Source organism: Anabrus simplex, chromosome 4 (genome assembly GCF_040414725.1).
Source record: "Anabrus simplex isolate iqAnaSimp1 chromosome 4, ASM4041472v1, whole genome shotgun sequence".
Classification (NCBI taxonomy): Eukaryota; Metazoa; Arthropoda; class Insecta; order Orthoptera; family Tettigoniidae; genus Anabrus; species Anabrus simplex.
Genome location: NC_090268.1, coordinates 287567402 through 287585691, shown reverse-complemented (window position 1 = coordinate 287585691; position 18290 = coordinate 287567402). Strand labels below are relative to the sequence as shown.

General features: G+C 37.3%; 1 protein-coding gene across 7 annotated transcripts in view; it reads left to right on the top strand.

The window, feature by feature from the left end:
- Window positions 1-18032, top strand: part of LOC136871889 (guanylate kinase) — a 126887-nt gene extending 108855 nt beyond the window's left edge. For 5 of the 7 annotated variants that reach the window (XM_067145565.2, XM_067145561.2, XM_067145564.2 and 2 more), the window contains exons 6-7: window positions 2035-2109; window positions 13629-18032. In XM_067145565.2, the coding sequence (XP_067001666.2) occupies window positions 2035-2075 (41 nt within the window). In that variant the 3' untranslated portion in view covers window positions 2076-2109; window positions 13629-18032. Of the gene's footprint in view, window positions 1-2034; window positions 2110-13599 lie in introns of all 7 variants that reach the window. The other 2 variants (XM_067145562.2, XM_067145563.2) reach the window with 2 other exon arrangements.
- The last annotated feature ends 258 nt before the right edge of the window (window positions 18033-18290 follow it).

Below are 18290 nucleotides of genomic sequence, written 5' to 3'. Positions count from 1 at the left end.
ATTAAAAAAAAAAAGTATGCAGGGATTATTCGCGTAAATACGGTATATTGTGAAAATGCATTAAGGCAATGAAAAACATCAGCTTATTGGCTCAATTTCCACCATGGTCTGCACGTGCTTTTGTTTGTAGCAACCTTGAAGTTCAAACAGACTCAGATAGATAAATGTTCTCTCTGTTGATGCATGCTATTTTCATGGCATTTCTAAAAATTAAAAAAAGGTATGTAAATGTAAATTGATCAGGTATCAGGTACTGCTGAAAATTTTTTACTTTAGTTGGCAAAAGACATTGTAGTAATTGGATTCCTCAATAAACCTTAATATTAATGTAAACAACAAATACAGTCATACCTGAAAGGAATTTGTTAAGGTGTATGGCATATTATTCTCACAGAATATCAAAATGTTCTCTGGTGAATTTGGAAATAGGGGTGGTTCAGGGACAGTGATGAACATTTTTATAAATGACAGTAGTACAGTAATAATAAGTAATGCTCTTGGTTTCCTGCAAGTAATGCTAAACAAATCAAGGTTGCTGGAATTAAGTGGGATTTCTTCTGTTTTACACCTTGCATGACCTAACACTTTCATGACACCTTCAGTGTTCTGCAGTGTGTTCTCCAGAGGCATTCGTCTCCTAGTTGACAATACACTAGCTCACTCATCTCAAATTCAGTTGAAAAAGCAACGGCATGTGGTTTCGAGATCTTGCAGTAACCACATACCCGATCTCATACCAAGTGACTCTTTCTTGTTACCTTAAATGAAGAATTCATTCCGGGTTCTTTGATTTAACCACACAGACAACATCATTCTTGAAGTGGAAGAGTGGTTTAAAGTGCATTCTACATTCTACAACAACGGTATCCGGAGGATCAAGAAACGCTGAGGAAAATGTGTAAATCTGAATGGTGACTGTGGATTACTAAAAATCAAAACAAAATTTCTATCAGCTTTTTTAATGGTGATAATTAAAACTTTACAATACCCCTACATGCTAGATATTAACTGTTGTGTAGAACTCGAAATGCTTAATAAATAGGAAATAGGAAATGTACTCTGTTTTGTTCCCTGGTGACACCCTGTCTCGAGTATGGTTGTGAGGTGTGGCTCCCGTGTCAGAAAGGCCACCCACATACACCATCTTGAGAGAGTACAGATAAGGTTCATGAAGTGGATTAGTTTCGGATTCCTGGTCATGCCACTCTCTTCAAGCAGGTATGAAAAATTTGTAAACATTCTTGGAATGAATACGCTGGCAACGCGCCGCAAATGTGCGAATGCAATGTTAGCAATTAAATGTTTGAAGAGTATAGTGGACTGTCCGGCTATACTGGGGTTGATCCCACTTCATGTTCCAAGCAGACGAACAAGGTCGAAATGTACATTCCACCTGCCCAAATGTAGGATGGTTGCACATCAAAAATTCTTGGCTCATGCAAGCTCTTAGGACCATAAATCAGCTGGAAGGGTCACTCAACATTTTTCACCACCCTTCCACTGCAATTCGGAAAGTTCTTCTCAAGGATGGAATGTGATAATTTTGTAAATTATGTGAATAATCTGTAGAAAACATGTGAAGATTTATATTTGTTTGTATATATATTATTTAATTTTTTATTTAATTTAAATTTTTATTTAATTTTCTATTACATCATTTGTAATTGGGACATCCTGTAGGTGATAAATAAATATGTTCTATTCTATATATTCTATTCTGTTCTATTACATATATATATATATATATGTTGTTTTCTCACACATGGTCTCGTTTTACTGGACAGTAACATGACCGATGGTGGATAATTCTTTTCGTGCAATGTAAACACTTGAAATATATATATATATAGAGAGAGAGAGAGAGAGAGAAATTAAGTCCTTCTCTCCTGTGAGCCATTTCAGAAAGTTGCTTGTAATTTCTTCCTTTCTGTTTCAGTGCAAGTATATAAATGTTCTTTTTTTTTTTTTTTTTTTTTTTTTTTGTCTTAATTTGGAGATTGAGGGCTTGAATTGTTTATTGTTTTGATTCTGCAGTGATAGAAGTGGTAAAGTTTCCAGTTCTCACTCCTTACTGAGTGAAGTTGCTGTTCAGAAAAGGGAAGGCTGGAAGTAAGTTAGTCAAGAGAAAAGAATTCTGGCAATGAGAGTGTGTGCATTTATGAATATAACATGCATGTCCTAACTTGTGATGAGTAATGGTACCTTTATAATTAGTTCCTAATTGATTCTGTTGTCAAGAACCACCTAATTCACTATACTTGTCTTATTAATGTGTGTTTCTATTTTAATTACTGGAGATAGTATCTTCAATTGGCCAAATTTCATATTTCAGGCTACTTCATAATTTTCATGAGACCTTACTTCACTATTAAATAATACAAATTCATGTTATATGCATTGAATGTCCATATAATGTGAGCCTTACTTTGTATCTTGTTCCACTACTATTGTACACCCCAGCAGGCTGGATTCACTGTGGTAATCATTCTACAAGCCTGTGATAGTGTTCTAGAGGGATACTATAGTACAGTATACCACACTAATAGGATAATAACTTGGGATTTTCTGGAGATTGGTTGATGGAGAAATTTATGGTTGAATTACTCATCCTGTAACTATTTATTGGCATTAAGATGTGGGGAACAGGGGTCATCAAAGTGTTGTCAGCATACTGTCATGCCCCTTAACCTCTCTGAGGGTGGGTGCATTCTCTTGCTGGAACTGTGTATTCATTGGACTTGTGTAGATTTTGTAACACTCAGTCTCCTGTCAGCATGGTATAATGAAAACCTGCCTTTCTCAAACCATACAATTTTCTTTCACTGATCAATGGTCCAATTGCAATGATCTTTGGTAAAGTACTGGTAATGTTTCTTGTTCATAACTGTTAACCAGAGAATGCATGTACAAATTTTGTTAGCATAGCCCATCTATTTAATATTTGAGACTGGATTGTTCTGACTCATGATTTATAACACCAACATTGTAATCACTTGCCCCTATGAAAATGTAGTCCCTGCTATTTATCTATACAATCCTGTGGAGTCATCTTTGGTCTCTTTCGTCTACATTTCATGTTAAAGAGCACCTTGCTGCTGGGTATTTTGTTCTGATCTGCCCCTTCATGGTGCACTTATAACATTGTTGGCCTCAACACTCTCACCATTGTTGTAGGGATGTACACCTGCCATTCAGGCACGAATAATCTGGCCCCCATTCAAATTCCATTACATAATTTTGATTACCCATGGCATTCATAGCACCACATCTGATCCAGGCAGGACACAAAATTGGAAAATGTGTATGGTTCTGAAAAGTGTCAGCTTGCATCATCCCTCTATTCCTGTGAAGTGCACATGTCATTAAGTAGGTACCTCTTCGGATATCTCATTTATTAGTCATCACAGGACATTACTTATCATTAGCATGGTCTTGTTGAGCCTTGCACATATTTCTTGTTTCTTCTTTCCATGTTTTAGTTGATTTATTTTATTCAGATGAATGTGAATATTGCTCCTAAAACTATCCAGGAAGTCTTAGCTGTTCCGGTGTCTTCAAAGGTCTGGTTCCTTGTATTAGGATTTCTCCTTGGCAACTCTCTAACTGATCAGTCAGTGAAATTTTTCTTTTTTTTAAACTCCTTCATTTTCTCACATCTCACTTGTGGATGGCTGGCTGCCTTCTAGTTGATGACTTTGCAGTTAGACATGCAACTTTCATTAGTTCATTTTTAAGTGATCCCTTTAAGAAAAGCATATCTAGTCTTAAGAACAGGAAAGGTCTTAAAGAATTTGAAGTAAAAATTATTGGCTTAATTTGGCTGCTTATGACCTTGGAGTTTTGTCTCTTTATGAACTCTTCCATGTAGGAAGTTTTTAAAAAAAATGTTCTCTTCTAACAAGTACTGTGAATTATTAATACGATTAATATTTAGTTAGGTTTAGAGCTTCATTGTGTTTTCTTCTGCTCATTCAACTGTATTTGTGGTAGCTTTTGTACATGATTGTAAGAAGGTAGAAAGGGCAATCCAAGATAAACAGTTAGAGGCTTTTGCAGGTTAACATTTCTTCATTATTGACAACTGTAGTGAAATAACAAAACTAAAAATCTAGCTTTTTCAGCATGTTTGATCTTCATTTGAAGTTTTGGAAACTGTGAAAGGACAGTGACTGATAAAGTTTCCAGTAATACCATCATTAAAAAGAACTTGAATTCTTTGTTTATGAAATCTCTTTCAGAATCTGGTTTTTGGTAATGTGTAATAAGTGTTACTTGCTTTTTCTGTGTATATTGCATGTTTACTGAATGACACATGTATGAATATTTTTATTTGACATTGTACCATGAATTTGAATAATAGGAATTGAACATTTCAGACTCATACTCTATGGTATCTTCATTTTATCTGCTGGTTGCAGTCTTTGTTTGCCAAAACTTTCATGATTACAACTATAATAATAATAATAATAATAATAATAATAATAATAATAATAATAATAATGTGATATTATCATTGTCATATTTTAAAGGCTATGCCTTGTCACTGCAGCCATAGCTGCCTATCTTGAGTTAGTCTTTGAACTCTATGTAGATCTTGTATCTCATTCTCAGAAGCAGGTTGTTGAAGTAAGACATTCTGGGCCATCCTCTTCCTCTTTTCCAGGCAATTCTTCCTTCAGTGATATTGCTAAGGAACTCCTCATGCCTCAGAATGTAACCTATACATTTTTCTTTTTTTAAAAATTACAGTTAGCAGACTCCATTTTTTTCTTATTCCTCTAAGGGCCTCCAGTATCCCTCTTCGTTTCAGTCCAACTTATCCTCTGTATTCTCCTCCTAACCTTTTACTTTTTCTGTTCACCTAATGCCCAGCTTTCATAACTGTGCAGAAGCACGTTTCATACAAAGGTTTTTGCGAAGGTCTTCAGAGTTTGAATGTCTTACATGTTTGTTGGCCAGCAGATACTTTTATCTTGGAAGATTCTCTCCCATTGCTGTCTATTTTGTGACTTCTGGTAGAATCCAATTGTCATTTGTAATTAGGGTTCCAATTCAGCAAAATTGTTTCAGTTGTTCAATTTTCTGTGGGCCAATTTTGATGTCTGTTATAGGTGTTTGCCTGGATTTACATAATGCCATGATTTTAGTTTTCTTAGCATTAATTTGAGGTTCAATTTGTCTGAAGTTTCTGCTAGTATGTTGAGCATTCTCTCCATACCGTTGCCTGTTTCTGCCAGTAGGGCAGTATCGCCAACTAATCTTATAGAATGTACTTTGTTTTCCATTAATTTTGATCCCAGCTGTTTTCTTTTTCATGCCTGAAATTGCTTCTTCAATGAACATATTGAAGAGAGGAGGAGAAAGTGGACAACTTTATATAACTTTTTATTTTGGCATTTTGCTTTATTCCATTGATTTCAAAATCAGTGTCCTGCATTCTGTAGAAATTATTATGAGGCGTCAATCCTTCCAATCAAGTCCTACCTTTTTCATTCTGTAGGAAAGCTGCTATCCACATGGTCAAAAGCTTTCTCTTAGTCAGTGAAGGTCATGTGCATACTTTCCTGTTCTTCTCTAGTCTTCTATCCAGAATTAAACATAATGCCAGAATTGCCTCCTGTGTACCTCCTTCTTGACAGAAATTCAAACTGGTCCTTATTGATAAGTGTTCTAACTTTCCTTTAATTTTCAGTCAGTCAGTCATCAATGATCTAGAATTAGGGCCGTTGCCCAGGTGGAAGATTCCCTATCAACTGTTTATCTAACCTTTGATTAAATATTTTCAAAGAACTTGAAATTTATCGAACATTTCCCTTGATAAATTATTCCAATCCCATATTCCTCATCCTATAAATGAACATTTTCCCCAATTTGTCTGCTCCAGGGGCTCCTAACTTGGGAGCTTGGGTTGGCGAGCACGGGGCTCGTAGCTGAGTCGTGGCGTTGGTCCACTGACCTGTGCCAGACTCCTCACTTTCATCTATCTTATCTGACCTACCTTGGTCAACTCTTGTTCTTTTCCAACCCTGATGATATTAGAGCATTCTAGGCCTAGGGAGTCTCATTTTCATGCCCTTCGTGGTCCCCATCTTTCTTTTGCCTGTACCTTCATTCTTCGAAGTGTCGAACGTTTTCTGTTTCCCCCCGATTAGTGTTAACAGAGGATGGTTGCCTAGATCTACTTCCTCTTAAAACAATAATCACCTCTGCCGCCACCACCATCACCACCTTATTCCTCATCCTCACCCCAGTCTGTCCTCTTAAATTCCAATTTTATCTTCATATTGTGATCTTTCTCTTATTCGGTACTGCAACAGTTCTGCTTTTAATGAAGTCTGGAGGAACTAGGTTTCTTTCATAGCAATCTTGACAGCAGTTAAAAAAGTCAACTTTTCATATCATCACGTGAGTGTTTTAGAAGTTCAGCTGGAAAGTTATCTGGACCAGGTGCTTTCTTTTCTTGCAGACTATGTAGTGCTGCATTAACCCATTAGTGCCTAAAGCTAGTTTTTTTAGTTATTTCAGTTTGTCTGTACATTTCTACTCTGAACAAGTATAGAAACACCTTCCAACAATCAGAATGTTCATACAAGTGATAGTTTTATTTACACAGGCCATCTGATATATCGGATGCTATGCACTCAGGCCAGTACAACAACACCGGTTACTCATCATTACATTGTACAATAATGTTGCAAGGTAGGCAGTGTTAGAAAGTTGTATTACCTTATCCAATTTACACTGTAAAGATGACCTACAATTTGCACTACAGACTTATCACAGCCTGTATATGTGACTCTATTTATGTTTATGCATTTACTCTGTATGATATCTACAGAAGCATTTCAGATGAAGTCCAACTCTACATTTACTGCACATGGACTTGTACCGATTTTATTGGTGTAGGGACAATCTTCCCCCTGGTGAGATTGTTCTCCATTCACTTTTTGTAGGGCTACTGTAATGCAACGACAAAACTTTAGGAGGCCCTCATAATGGCTAGATTGTATGGTGCAGCAGCCAAGCATTCACAACACTCAACATTCAGAAAATATGAGAATATCAACAGTCACCATTTCTGACTGTTGACACTAACTGGTCAAGGTGGTCCGCTCCTGCCATGTCATTTTTTAGGACTTGAATGGCTTTGGTTGTGGTACGGACACTGTGCATTTTTTTTTTTTTTACACTGTCCCTCCTTGATGAAGTGTAGCATCTCCGTCTGTTTGTAGTTTGTACCAGCAACTTCTGTAGTCATATAATCCCATTTCTTCTTTTTTCCTGTCTGCCTCACTTTAAGGAGGGGGGCACTTCTCTGTTCGGTTTTCTTGAAACGTCCCTGTTGCACATGTTCCCTTTTAAGCAGTTTCACAGACGTAAAATAGTTGTCCAAGAATATTATATGCCCCCTGTTGGATCCAGTTCCACCTGCATCAATGAGAGATAAAATTACACTTCCACGAAGTCCAAATTGTTTTGGCCTTTCATTTTATTTTGCTGTATACACTTGGAAAGAGCACACTGACCCGGTGTGTAACATCTGGTATGGGTCCCAGCTCAGGGTTACGAGTGAAGACCTCAACATCATCTACGGCGGAGAAGGTGGACTTCGGTACGGCAGAGATGGCGGAAGGGGCATACCCGTTGCGTCTGTACTCCAGAGGAGCGGCTACGAAAGGCGTCTGTCTCCATGTTAGGGGCGGCCTAATTTTGAACCTGGCAGTAGGTATAAAATGCCTTTGGGTGTGGCGAGCCCATCGTAACAATAGCCTATATGGACAAAGCAGATATGGTGCCTCGGAAAAGGTTAGGGCGTCCCCTGCTAAAAGCGACGCGCAGCTCTTCAGGTGCTGGGGGAACTGTGAAAAATGGGCAACCAGCACCAAACTACATCAAAATTGCAACAGTTAATGTACTGACACTGACGGGAAAAACAGAAGAACTGGTTGACTTCATGAGGGAAAAAGATATAGCCATACTTGGACTGTGCGAGACCAAGAAGAGGGGTACAGGGGAGATCCCTCTGAGAGAAGGATACAGGCTGTATTACAGCGGAGGACCTGAAGCAAAAAATGGAGTGGCCATCATACTTAGAAGAGAAATCCAAGAATATCTGGAATATACAAAGTACATCAGCGATAGGATGATGATGATGAGACTCCAGCTTGAAAATGGCGTGAAAGATCTATTTCAGTTGTATGCCCCACAAACTGGTTGCATAGATGAACATCTAGGGGACTTCTTAGAGGAAGTGGAGAGAAGATAAGGAAGTACTATTGATGGGAGATCTAAATGCACAAGTTGGAATGGAAAGACAAGGAAAGGAAGATGTTGTAGGGCCCTTTGGATATGGAAATGTAAATTCAGAAGGCGAGTTGTTGGTGGATTTTTGCATGAGGAATCAAATGATTGTTGGAAACACCTGGTTTAGGAAGAAGAACAGTCAGAAGATTTCAAGGTATGGCTGGGGAGACAGACGAAAAAAGACCATGATTGATTATATAATCATAGAGAAAGAACACCGGAAGAACCTTGTAGATGTAACAGCCATGCCTGAAGAAGCTTTTGGTGGAGATCATAGAGTTGTGATAGGAAAATTGAAAGTTGGAAAGATTGAAAAACCCCAATTAAGAAGAGAGAAAAGAATTAAAGTATGGAAGTTAAAGAAGAAAAGCATACAAGAAGAATTTCAAAGGGAAATAATACCCTTGGTACCCAGGACAGAGGTGGGAAAAATTGAAGAGGAATGGAAAAGATTCAAGGAAGCACTGGTTGGATGTGCAGAAAAGGTGTGTGGTAGAACAACAGGAAATGTGAAAGACAAAGAAACACACTGGTGGAATGATAGGGTAAAGATTAAAGTGAAGGAAAAGAAAATGGCATGGAAAGCATGGAAAACATCTAAGACTGAAGAAAGTAGAAGAAAATATGTGGTGGCAAAGAATTTGGCCAAGAAAGTAGTGGAGGAAGAAAAGAGGAAAAGCTGGGCCTTATTCACACAGAAATTGAGAGATGATATGCAGGGCAGCAAGAAATTACTGTATGGCATCTTAAGAAACAAAAAGAGAGATCAAGTAAACACCAGATTTGTGAAGGATGAAGGTGGCATAATTTTAACAAAGCCAGAAGAAATAAGAAATAGATGGAGAGAGTATTTTCAGAAGCTGCTGAACATAAGAACGGATGACAGTCATTCAATGGATGACCAGGAAAGGCAATTAGTTGACGAAGAAATGGATAAAGAAATTACAATGAATGAAATTGAAATGGCAGTAAGAAAGATGAAGAATGGAAAAACTGCTGGAATAGATGAAATTTCAGTGGAGATGATAAAGGCAGCTGGAGCTGTAGGCCTGCAGTGGACATATCGGGTTCTCAGGAATGTCTGGGAGAATAAGGAGGTCCCTGAGGATTGGCAAAAAGGAATAATCATCCCAATTTTCAAGAAAGGTGATAAGAAAGTTTTGAAGAACTACAGAGGAATTACTCTAATATCCCATGTTGCTAAGATAATGGAAAGGATACTGGAAAGTAGAATAAGGTTGAGGGTTGAGAAGCAGATACAGGAAAATCAGTTTGGTTTCAGAAGTGGAAGGTCAACAATAGAGCCCATTTTCATTATGAGACAACTAATGGAAAAGCATTGGGAGTACGGGAATGATATGGTGATGACATTCATTGATATTGAAAAGGCATATGACAGTGTCCCTAGGACGAAAGTTTGGGACAGTCTGGTGCAAAAAGGAATTGGACAGGGATTAATAAAAATGATCATGGCATTGTATAAGGAATGTTGTAGTTGCGTGCAAACACAAGTCGGCAGGACAAGTTGGTTCAAAATAACTAGTGGGCTGAGACAGGGAAGTGTTTTATCACCAATCCTGTTTACAATAATAATGGATGACATCATGAGAACAGCAAAAGCAGCATATGGAGGAAGAGAAATGAATATGATGTTATTTGCAGATGATATTGTGATTTGGGGAGAAGATGACAGGAAGGTTCAAGAACAGTTGAATGTGGTGAATGGGAAGATTGAAGAATGTGGATTGAAAATAAGTGTAGAAAAGAGTAAAACTCTTGTTATGACTAGAGGGGAGAAAGAAGGGAAAGGTCAGATTAGACTTGCAGACAAGTCCCTGGAAGTAGTGGAAACGTTTAAATACCTGGGGAGTGAATTAATGGAGAATGCTCGACTGGATGCTGAGATTAGTAGAAGGATTCAAGCTGGAAGTTGTTTCTATCATAGTGTAAGAAATATGTTATGGGACAAAGATGTGCCAATGGAAGCAAAGGATACCATGTACAAGATGTATTACGTACCCATAACAACTTACGGAGCAGAAACTTGGACAATGACAAAGAAGGATGAGAGTCGAATACAGGCAGCCGAAATGAAATTCTTGAGGAGTATGATACAGAAGAGTAGAAGAGACAAAATAAGGAATGAGAAAATCCGGGAAGAAATTGGAGTGGAAAAAAATGAATGATAGAATAGAGAAGAGCCGACTAAGGTGGTTTGGGCACATAAAGTGAATGAGCGACGAAAGAATGCCAAAAAAGGTGATGGAAATGCAAATCCAAGGAAGGAGAGTCCGTGGATGACCACGATTGAGACGGAAGGATACCATCCAACGCAGCATTATAGAAAGAAACCTGGACTGGGACACAGTGTTGGAGGAGGAGTGGTGGAAAGACCGAAGAAAGTGGAGAGGAACCATATTTGCCCCTATCTGGCTACAGCTGGATAAAGGGAAATGATGATGATGACTTGGAAAGATATCCCATAGCCATTGTCAGAGAAAGAAGTCTAGTGGAGTTTCACAATTTTGGTCATCATCTGATGCAGGGCAGGATAGGAACGCAAGACACCAAATGCGGTGTAGATTGTGATCTTGTCCACTTCGGGATTGCATCTTTTGCATTAGAATTCGACTTGCTAATGATATTGGATTTCCTAACAGGGATGTCAGAAAAAGAGGTACTGATCCAATCTTGCATATGACTACTTTCATTTTCGTATGCCAGCTTCCTTTTGCTCAGTTTTGACTTCTACAGGACTTTTTTCATCTTCTGTTAAAACAATCTGCCCTTCATATTTACTCAGAAGTAGGTTTCCTAACAAGGTAATTTAGATTACCCTTGTGGTCATCTGTCACGATCATCATTCGTTTCATAGAAGATTCGAAGTGCTGCTCCTCTCCGAATGTTGGTTCTTCCTCCAAAACTTCCACTATTTCACTCATTGTCAAACTAGTAAGGGAATACAAATGTTTGAGACAATAGGACACCCTGTGCATAATGTCAAGCCTCTTGACATCTTTGTGTTGGTAGATTCATAGGAGTATCAACAACATGATCTGTCCCACAGTGTGAAATTATTGGAAATATTTGTTTAATTTGTAAATAAAAATCTCACCTGTTGCTCAAAATTCTGTACTGTCTCGCCATCATGCTCAGAACAAGTGATTCGAATGGTAAAAGCAATGAAGTATGTATTCTTTGTTCCTATTAACTACAGCCTTTCTGAAGCACAAGGTAGTATTGTGGGCTTAAAACCATGCACAAAATCTCACTTTTTTTTTTTAATGATGTCTGATTTTTTTGGATGCTATGCATTAATGGTTTTCTTTAGTAGGTGCAATTAAGGGACTTTCTTGTTCTTTGGTGTTAAACAGGAGGTTTCTCTTTTTATCCTTGACTTTGAAGCTTCTGGTTCTTAGTTTGTGTTATAGGGCTTCGATATAGGAAAACCCCTTTTTCATTTTTCCTCTGATCATGCCATATCACTGTCTCATTCATCAAGTTCTCCTTTGCTTCATGACATTTTTGTTGTGATCTGATTTCTAATTTCTTTGTACCTTTCTTTGCTCCCTCCTGTCCTCTCTATTTCTTTCATAATTAAGGTTCATGATTTCAGTAATCCCTGGCTTCCTTGCCTCGAACTCTCTCTTTCCTAGTATCTCTTTAGAGTCTCATTTATTCCATTCTTTATTTCCTCCCATTTTGCACTGTCACCTCATTCGTTTTCCTTTTACTGGGCGAGTTGGCCTTATGGTTAGGGCCGCACATCTGTGAGCGTGCGTCTGGGAGTTAGTGGTTTCAATCCCCACTGTTTGCAGCTCTGAAGTTGGTTTTCCGTGGTTTCCCATTTTCACACCCGGCAAATGCTGGGTCTGTACCCTAATTAAGGCTACGGCCACTTCCTTCCCACTCCCAGGCCTTTCCTCTCCGATCATCGCCATAAGACCTATCTGTGTCGCTGCAACAAAGCAAAATTGTATAAAAAATAAGTTTAGAAAGGTTTTCCTTTTCTGTAAGTGCTGTATATTAGTGTTCTTTAAACTCTGGGTGTTCTACTATTTATGTAGGATTGATTTTATATTCTTCAGCTTAATATCACTTTTATCTACAACAAGATTGTGGGTGCTTGTCCACATCAGGTCGTGTATAGCTGTGACTGAATTTAATCTGGTTTCGATGCCTCTGTCTGACTAATATATAATCAATCTGATATTGTGCATTATCTCCAGATGCTTTCCATGTGTATCTTCTTTGGCTTGGAACTTGAAAGAAGGTGTTCGTTACAATCACGTCATGTTCACAGAACTCTAGAAGTCTGACTTCCTTTGTTCATGTTCCCTAATCCGAATTTACCAGCATATTTAAAGTTGGTATGTTAACCATCATAGGCATTGAAATTGCCCATTATGACCACATTATCTTTATTTTCTACTAGCTCTAACAAACCTTTCAAACAAACCTAGTCATCAGAACTGTTTGATGTTGGACGGTATACATGAATGATCACTAGATCAACTGGAGTTTCTTTCGTTTTCATCATCATTAGTGATATGCACTGATCACATTGTTGGACCATTTTCTTTGCAAGACTCCATTCATTCTTGGCTGTTCATTTCCTGGACTACTCTAAATCCATCTGATGGAAGTCCTCATTCCATTACCACCTTGTCTCATATATTCCTAAAATATGAAGTGCTGTTTCTTGTACAGCAATTTTTAATATTTTCGCATTTCAAATTGCTGACTTAAACTTTCCTGCTAGGGTTTCATTGTATGACTACTAGAGGCCTTGCTGTTGTTATTCCCTCTCCTCCTGGAGTTCCGAAGTCCATGATCGGTATTTACAGTTCCACTCAAGCTTCTACCCATGACTGCTCATCTTGGTAATTAGCTTGTGCAATAGTTTCCAGTTGTCTTCTGTACATACGGTTAACAGCCGCTCCTAACACGGAGAGCAGATGCTGTCCATAAGACACCCACTATGGGTTAGACCCTTGCAGTTATGAATTCCAATGGCATTTCCTCCTCCGCGAGTTTATTACCCCATTAAGGGGACTTCTCTGCCCAAAGCTGTTGGTCCGCTCAGCTGGCTGGGTTATTTCCCGCTGCCCAACACTCTGTGTTAACTTGCTGGCTGTATAGCCTACTCAATTACCGTAGCAGAATATACCTGGTCAGACCCAATAATAATAATAATAAAGTTATATAAATGGAAATATTGTTATGTTTAAGTGTGTGAATATTGTTAACTATCATAGCCACTATAATGGAATCATAATTTCTTTCTGTTGTCAGATTGAATGTTGTTCTCTCCTCTCTTCCAGTTGGTGAGAATGGGGAGTAATTTCAGCTCTTTAAGATTTGAGCAGTCCACCTTTGTCTACCCAATGAACCTCTCACCAGCAACTACTTTTATGTACTCATCTTACTCGACATCATGTAATTTTGTTTTTTCTGTTGATGGAGACTAATTTAGATTCTTATAGAAAATTCTGTGGAGTCTAATGCAAAGTTATATGGCAGACAGTAAGTCCTCATTTACTGTATAACATTGTAGTACTGTATGTGGCATTTGTGTATAACATGACTGTATATATTTATGTATAATGTAATGTCTAGTCTTAGGAAAATTCTTTTCTTTCTAGAGATATTTTCCATTCATTTCAAGATGTGTACTCTTGTGAGCTCTTTGCTTTTATTCAAGATTTTTAGTTTTGTTTAGTTGATGTGGTAGTTTGAAATTAGTCATATGTTATCACTCTATGTTGCACGTCTTGAAATATATAATTAATACAGCAATTATTGTTGTATTATGCTTTTAAGGTACTTGCTTAATATTATTATGAATAATTCTTTTAGCCTAATTGTGTAAAGCACATTTGTTATTTAAGTCTCTGCAATGAATTAGAGGCAATGAAATTGAAAATTACTATGAAAATGTTATATCTTTTCAAGTATTATTATGAATTATATTTTTAAATATTGTAAATGCCGTTTAGAATTAAGGAGAGGTCTTACATTTACCAAAAGTCTTCCTGTATTTATTTGACATATTAATTAACTTCACAAAGATTGAAGAAGAAAGTAGTCAGTGAATTCATCATGTGCTTCAGGACAAGAAAATAGTAAAGCAAAATATAAAAACATTGACAGTTCAATGAGTATGATTTCTTCATCTTCCATAGCATCTTTTATAATTGATATTTAAGCATTTAATTAAGATTGTAATATATTTTGTAAATTGAATGCAGTGAGAATGGGGATTCTCCTTTTTTTACCTTTAAAGCTTGTGAATTTTTTTAAAATTATCACTCTGATATGTGACTTACAATGTTACTTTCAGTCTTTAGACAGTGGAATATAAGAAAATAACTTCTAGGATTAAATATATTTTTGTGTTCCACAATGTGCTTGTTAACATAAGTATCTCGATAGTTGAAAATCCCACCAAATGTGATGGAACCAATATGAAGTGTATAATCTACAATGCAATCTTTTATTGTTCAGATATCCTAATCCATGGTAATATTATAAAGGATCTGCTCAATAATTATTCTGGGGTTCTGGAATGATTTTTCATGAAATAAGGAAATAAAAGTACTGCATCTCTTAATTTTGTTCAGTTTAATTTAGATGTTATTAGGACATATTTTGGCTGTTATTACCATTGACAAATATGTTTGTGGTATGAGCAGGAATTTAGTAAGTGTTTTGATGGGAAAAACCAAGAGATAGAAAAAATAATTTTTATCTGTATACCATTGGACAATTGTATTTGTGACACTAGGCCATGGCACACTGGTATAACTGCAAGACATTCTTACTGACTATAAGCTTCTCTGTGTTAGTTTCTATAGTGTTACTATAATATGCCCCTTAAAGATAATATATTAACAAACCCTATTCATATATGAAGGTTGGAACTTAAATAGTGGCAACTATTTATTTACAACTGATAAAAAAGAGTTACATATTAGCAACCTTTACTGTCCTTCAGTGTAGTCACCAGCATTGTGTATAACCCGTTGCCAGCGATGTGGAAGTCGTAGTGTACCTTTAGCAGAGCCTATTTTGTTGATGGTGCGAATGGAGCGGTCTACTGCCTGTCAGATCTCTGCAACAGTTCTGAAGCGAATGCCACGAAGTGGTTCCTTCCTCTTCGGAATCCTGTCCAGTAATGCAGCAAGAGCATGCACTACTTCTTCACTGACACTCGTAGGACGACCTGCCCGATGAATGTCCGCCACAGTTTGCCGACCATCGTTAAAGGCTTTTACTCAACGTGCCACTGTTCTGTAAGGCAATGCAGATTCCCCGCAAGCCTCTTGAAGACCTTGCTGACACTGTCGTACTGTACGACCTCTGGCATGTTCAATCTTGATCCAATTCCGTTGTTCCTGTTTGGAAAACATAGTGACAACGTTACGTTAGACCGCTAGCTCACAAGTGACTGTGTTTCTCTCGCTTGTGCGCATGCAGGTGATGTGGGAAGGGCGAGTCCATTTTCTCTGAGGTAAGGTAGGTATGTAACCAACGTGTGCTATCAGCAACAATATTAGATTCCGTTGCATAGTGTCTTCACAGCAGTGTTGCTACTATTTAAGTTCCAACCCTCGTATTATGTTGGTATACTTCACATGAAATGTATTCTTGATATAAAATAGTACCTTCAGATGCATTAATAATCATTTTTCTTGCCAGTAAAATCTACTGACATGAGGCTGACATGTTTTTTGATGGGCCAGTTTGTCTGCATTACTGGTCAGCCAGCTTAGGAATTTCACTTACTACCTCTCCTTTCTGCTGCTCCAGGTGCTGATGTTCTGCTCTGTAAGCTTCCAAATGTTGCTTAAAAGGTCCAATAAGTGAATGTACTTCCAAATACCACTCCTTCCTCAATGACTCTTTATCTTGTGCTTCAGCCGACAATGTCTGCATCTCCTTCACTTTCTCTGCTCTAGCTGTCCATCTTTCCAGGTCTTTAGCATTCTTTTAGAGACATTTTCACATCTCCTCTAGCTTTACTTTCTCATTACGTAGTGCAGACACTTTTTAAGAGCCTCTGACAACTCTTGTTCTTTTTTAGACTCTGAATCCTACGCGCCATGTAGCTTTAGCTTTCCTTGCATTCTTGTTGTTCATTCTAAGTCAGTGAGAACTAACATCTACAAAGAGATTACATGCTGAGCCAGCATCAGCAGGTTCCCTCATCCTTGGAGCCACTGAGATTTGATGTGGCAATACCACAATATTATTTAAATGGTTCTAAATATCATTTTATGATACAGCATGGCAATAAAGTCTCAGAAAATTACGGTTTTCTTTCCTTTATATGTATGGTGAAAGGAAAAATATCTTCTGAGGGTAATTTGTGATTTAAACATGAATTTATAAAATACTGTGTAGTATTTTTTTTTTTTTGTCACACAGATCCTTCTAACTCTGAAAACAAGAAGAGACAGTCCCAAAATCTCACTGCAATATCATACAAACTGGCATCACTATGTTAAAGAAAAGTGAACATCAAAGCACAAAATGTTCACTTACAATATCATTAATTGAACATATTTTTCTCTGCCATGTTTATAAATAAGAGTGTTGGGGGGAAAATTCATGGCAACTATTCTTTTACTCACATTTGCATGGCCCTTCTATACAATGGTCATATGTCCCGGAAAACATGACACCCGTAGCACATTGACACAGCACGGGATGGTGATGCATTTGACAAGTAGTCCTACTATGCACATGGCAATGGGACTGCGGTAGTGAGTCAGGCTCCGTGCAGAGTGGATATGATGAGGCAACTTCAGCGCTGGGGGTGGGAAGTATTGAAACACCCGCCATCCTCTTATCTTGATGAACTTTTATGGATGAGTGAAAAGATTGTGACAGCTGAGGTATTATATAAAAGAGGTGTTAAAGAGATGGCAGGATTACTTTTTATTTTTATTTTCAAAAAATATTATATAACCTTGTGTATTTTTTCTTTCTGGAAAAACAAATCCTAATGCTACCTTCATTAAGAAAACTTGCCAAATATTCTGAACTGTGTGTTGCTGACAGTGTATCAGAGTTCTGGGAATAGCCTAGTAAATGGAACGATTAATGAGACTGATACAGTTTTGACTAGGTTTAAAAGGAAGTTAAATTGAGCAAATCATCTATGATGAATAAAATTTCAATTTTTTGTTTTCTGCAAAAAATGCAAGATATTTTATAATTTGATTGAGTGAGTTAGTAAGGGGAGAAAGTTGTCTATTTTAGCCTGTAATAACCTTTTATTGTTTTGTGTATGTTATTTATACCTTTGTAGATGTACTGTATTCACTACTCGTGATATTGTTCCTTGCCTTGCATACTTTACCACCCAACCCTGCCAAACCTATGTGGTCCAATTCATAATAGCTTTAAGGACTTGATAGGTTAGTTAAAATTGCATTTTAGAAGTGATAATGTTACTCCCATGTGATGATCCCCAAGTCAACATTCCTAGGAATGAATTTTTAAATACAACATTTTTATACTCAATCCCAGTTTTTTAATAAAGTTGATTTGTCATCATACTCTTAAGTGTAATAATGTTATTGGTTTGAGGGATCATCTGATTTAATCAGTTGATTTATATTATAATCTGCATATTCTGTATAATAGAGCAATGCAATTTATGTCTAAGCTTTTTGTTACATTGTAATATAAGACAGATAATACAGGAACAGTGTGAATAATTGGTTAAATATATTTTTTACCCTCTGCAATACTTCCTGTCATCAATATCAACTGGTGTTTTTTTTTTTTTCCCTCCAAAATCCTATCTCTAAACCATCCCATGTTTAACACTGCATTTGCCTGCTCTCTTCTCCAAAATAGTTCCACTGTTTGCAGCTCATTCTTCACATTGCTAGGATAACCATATTATTTTACTTTCAATCTAATGCAGGAAGTGTGAAAGATGCAAGAGTAACATAACTCCATCTGTGTCCTTG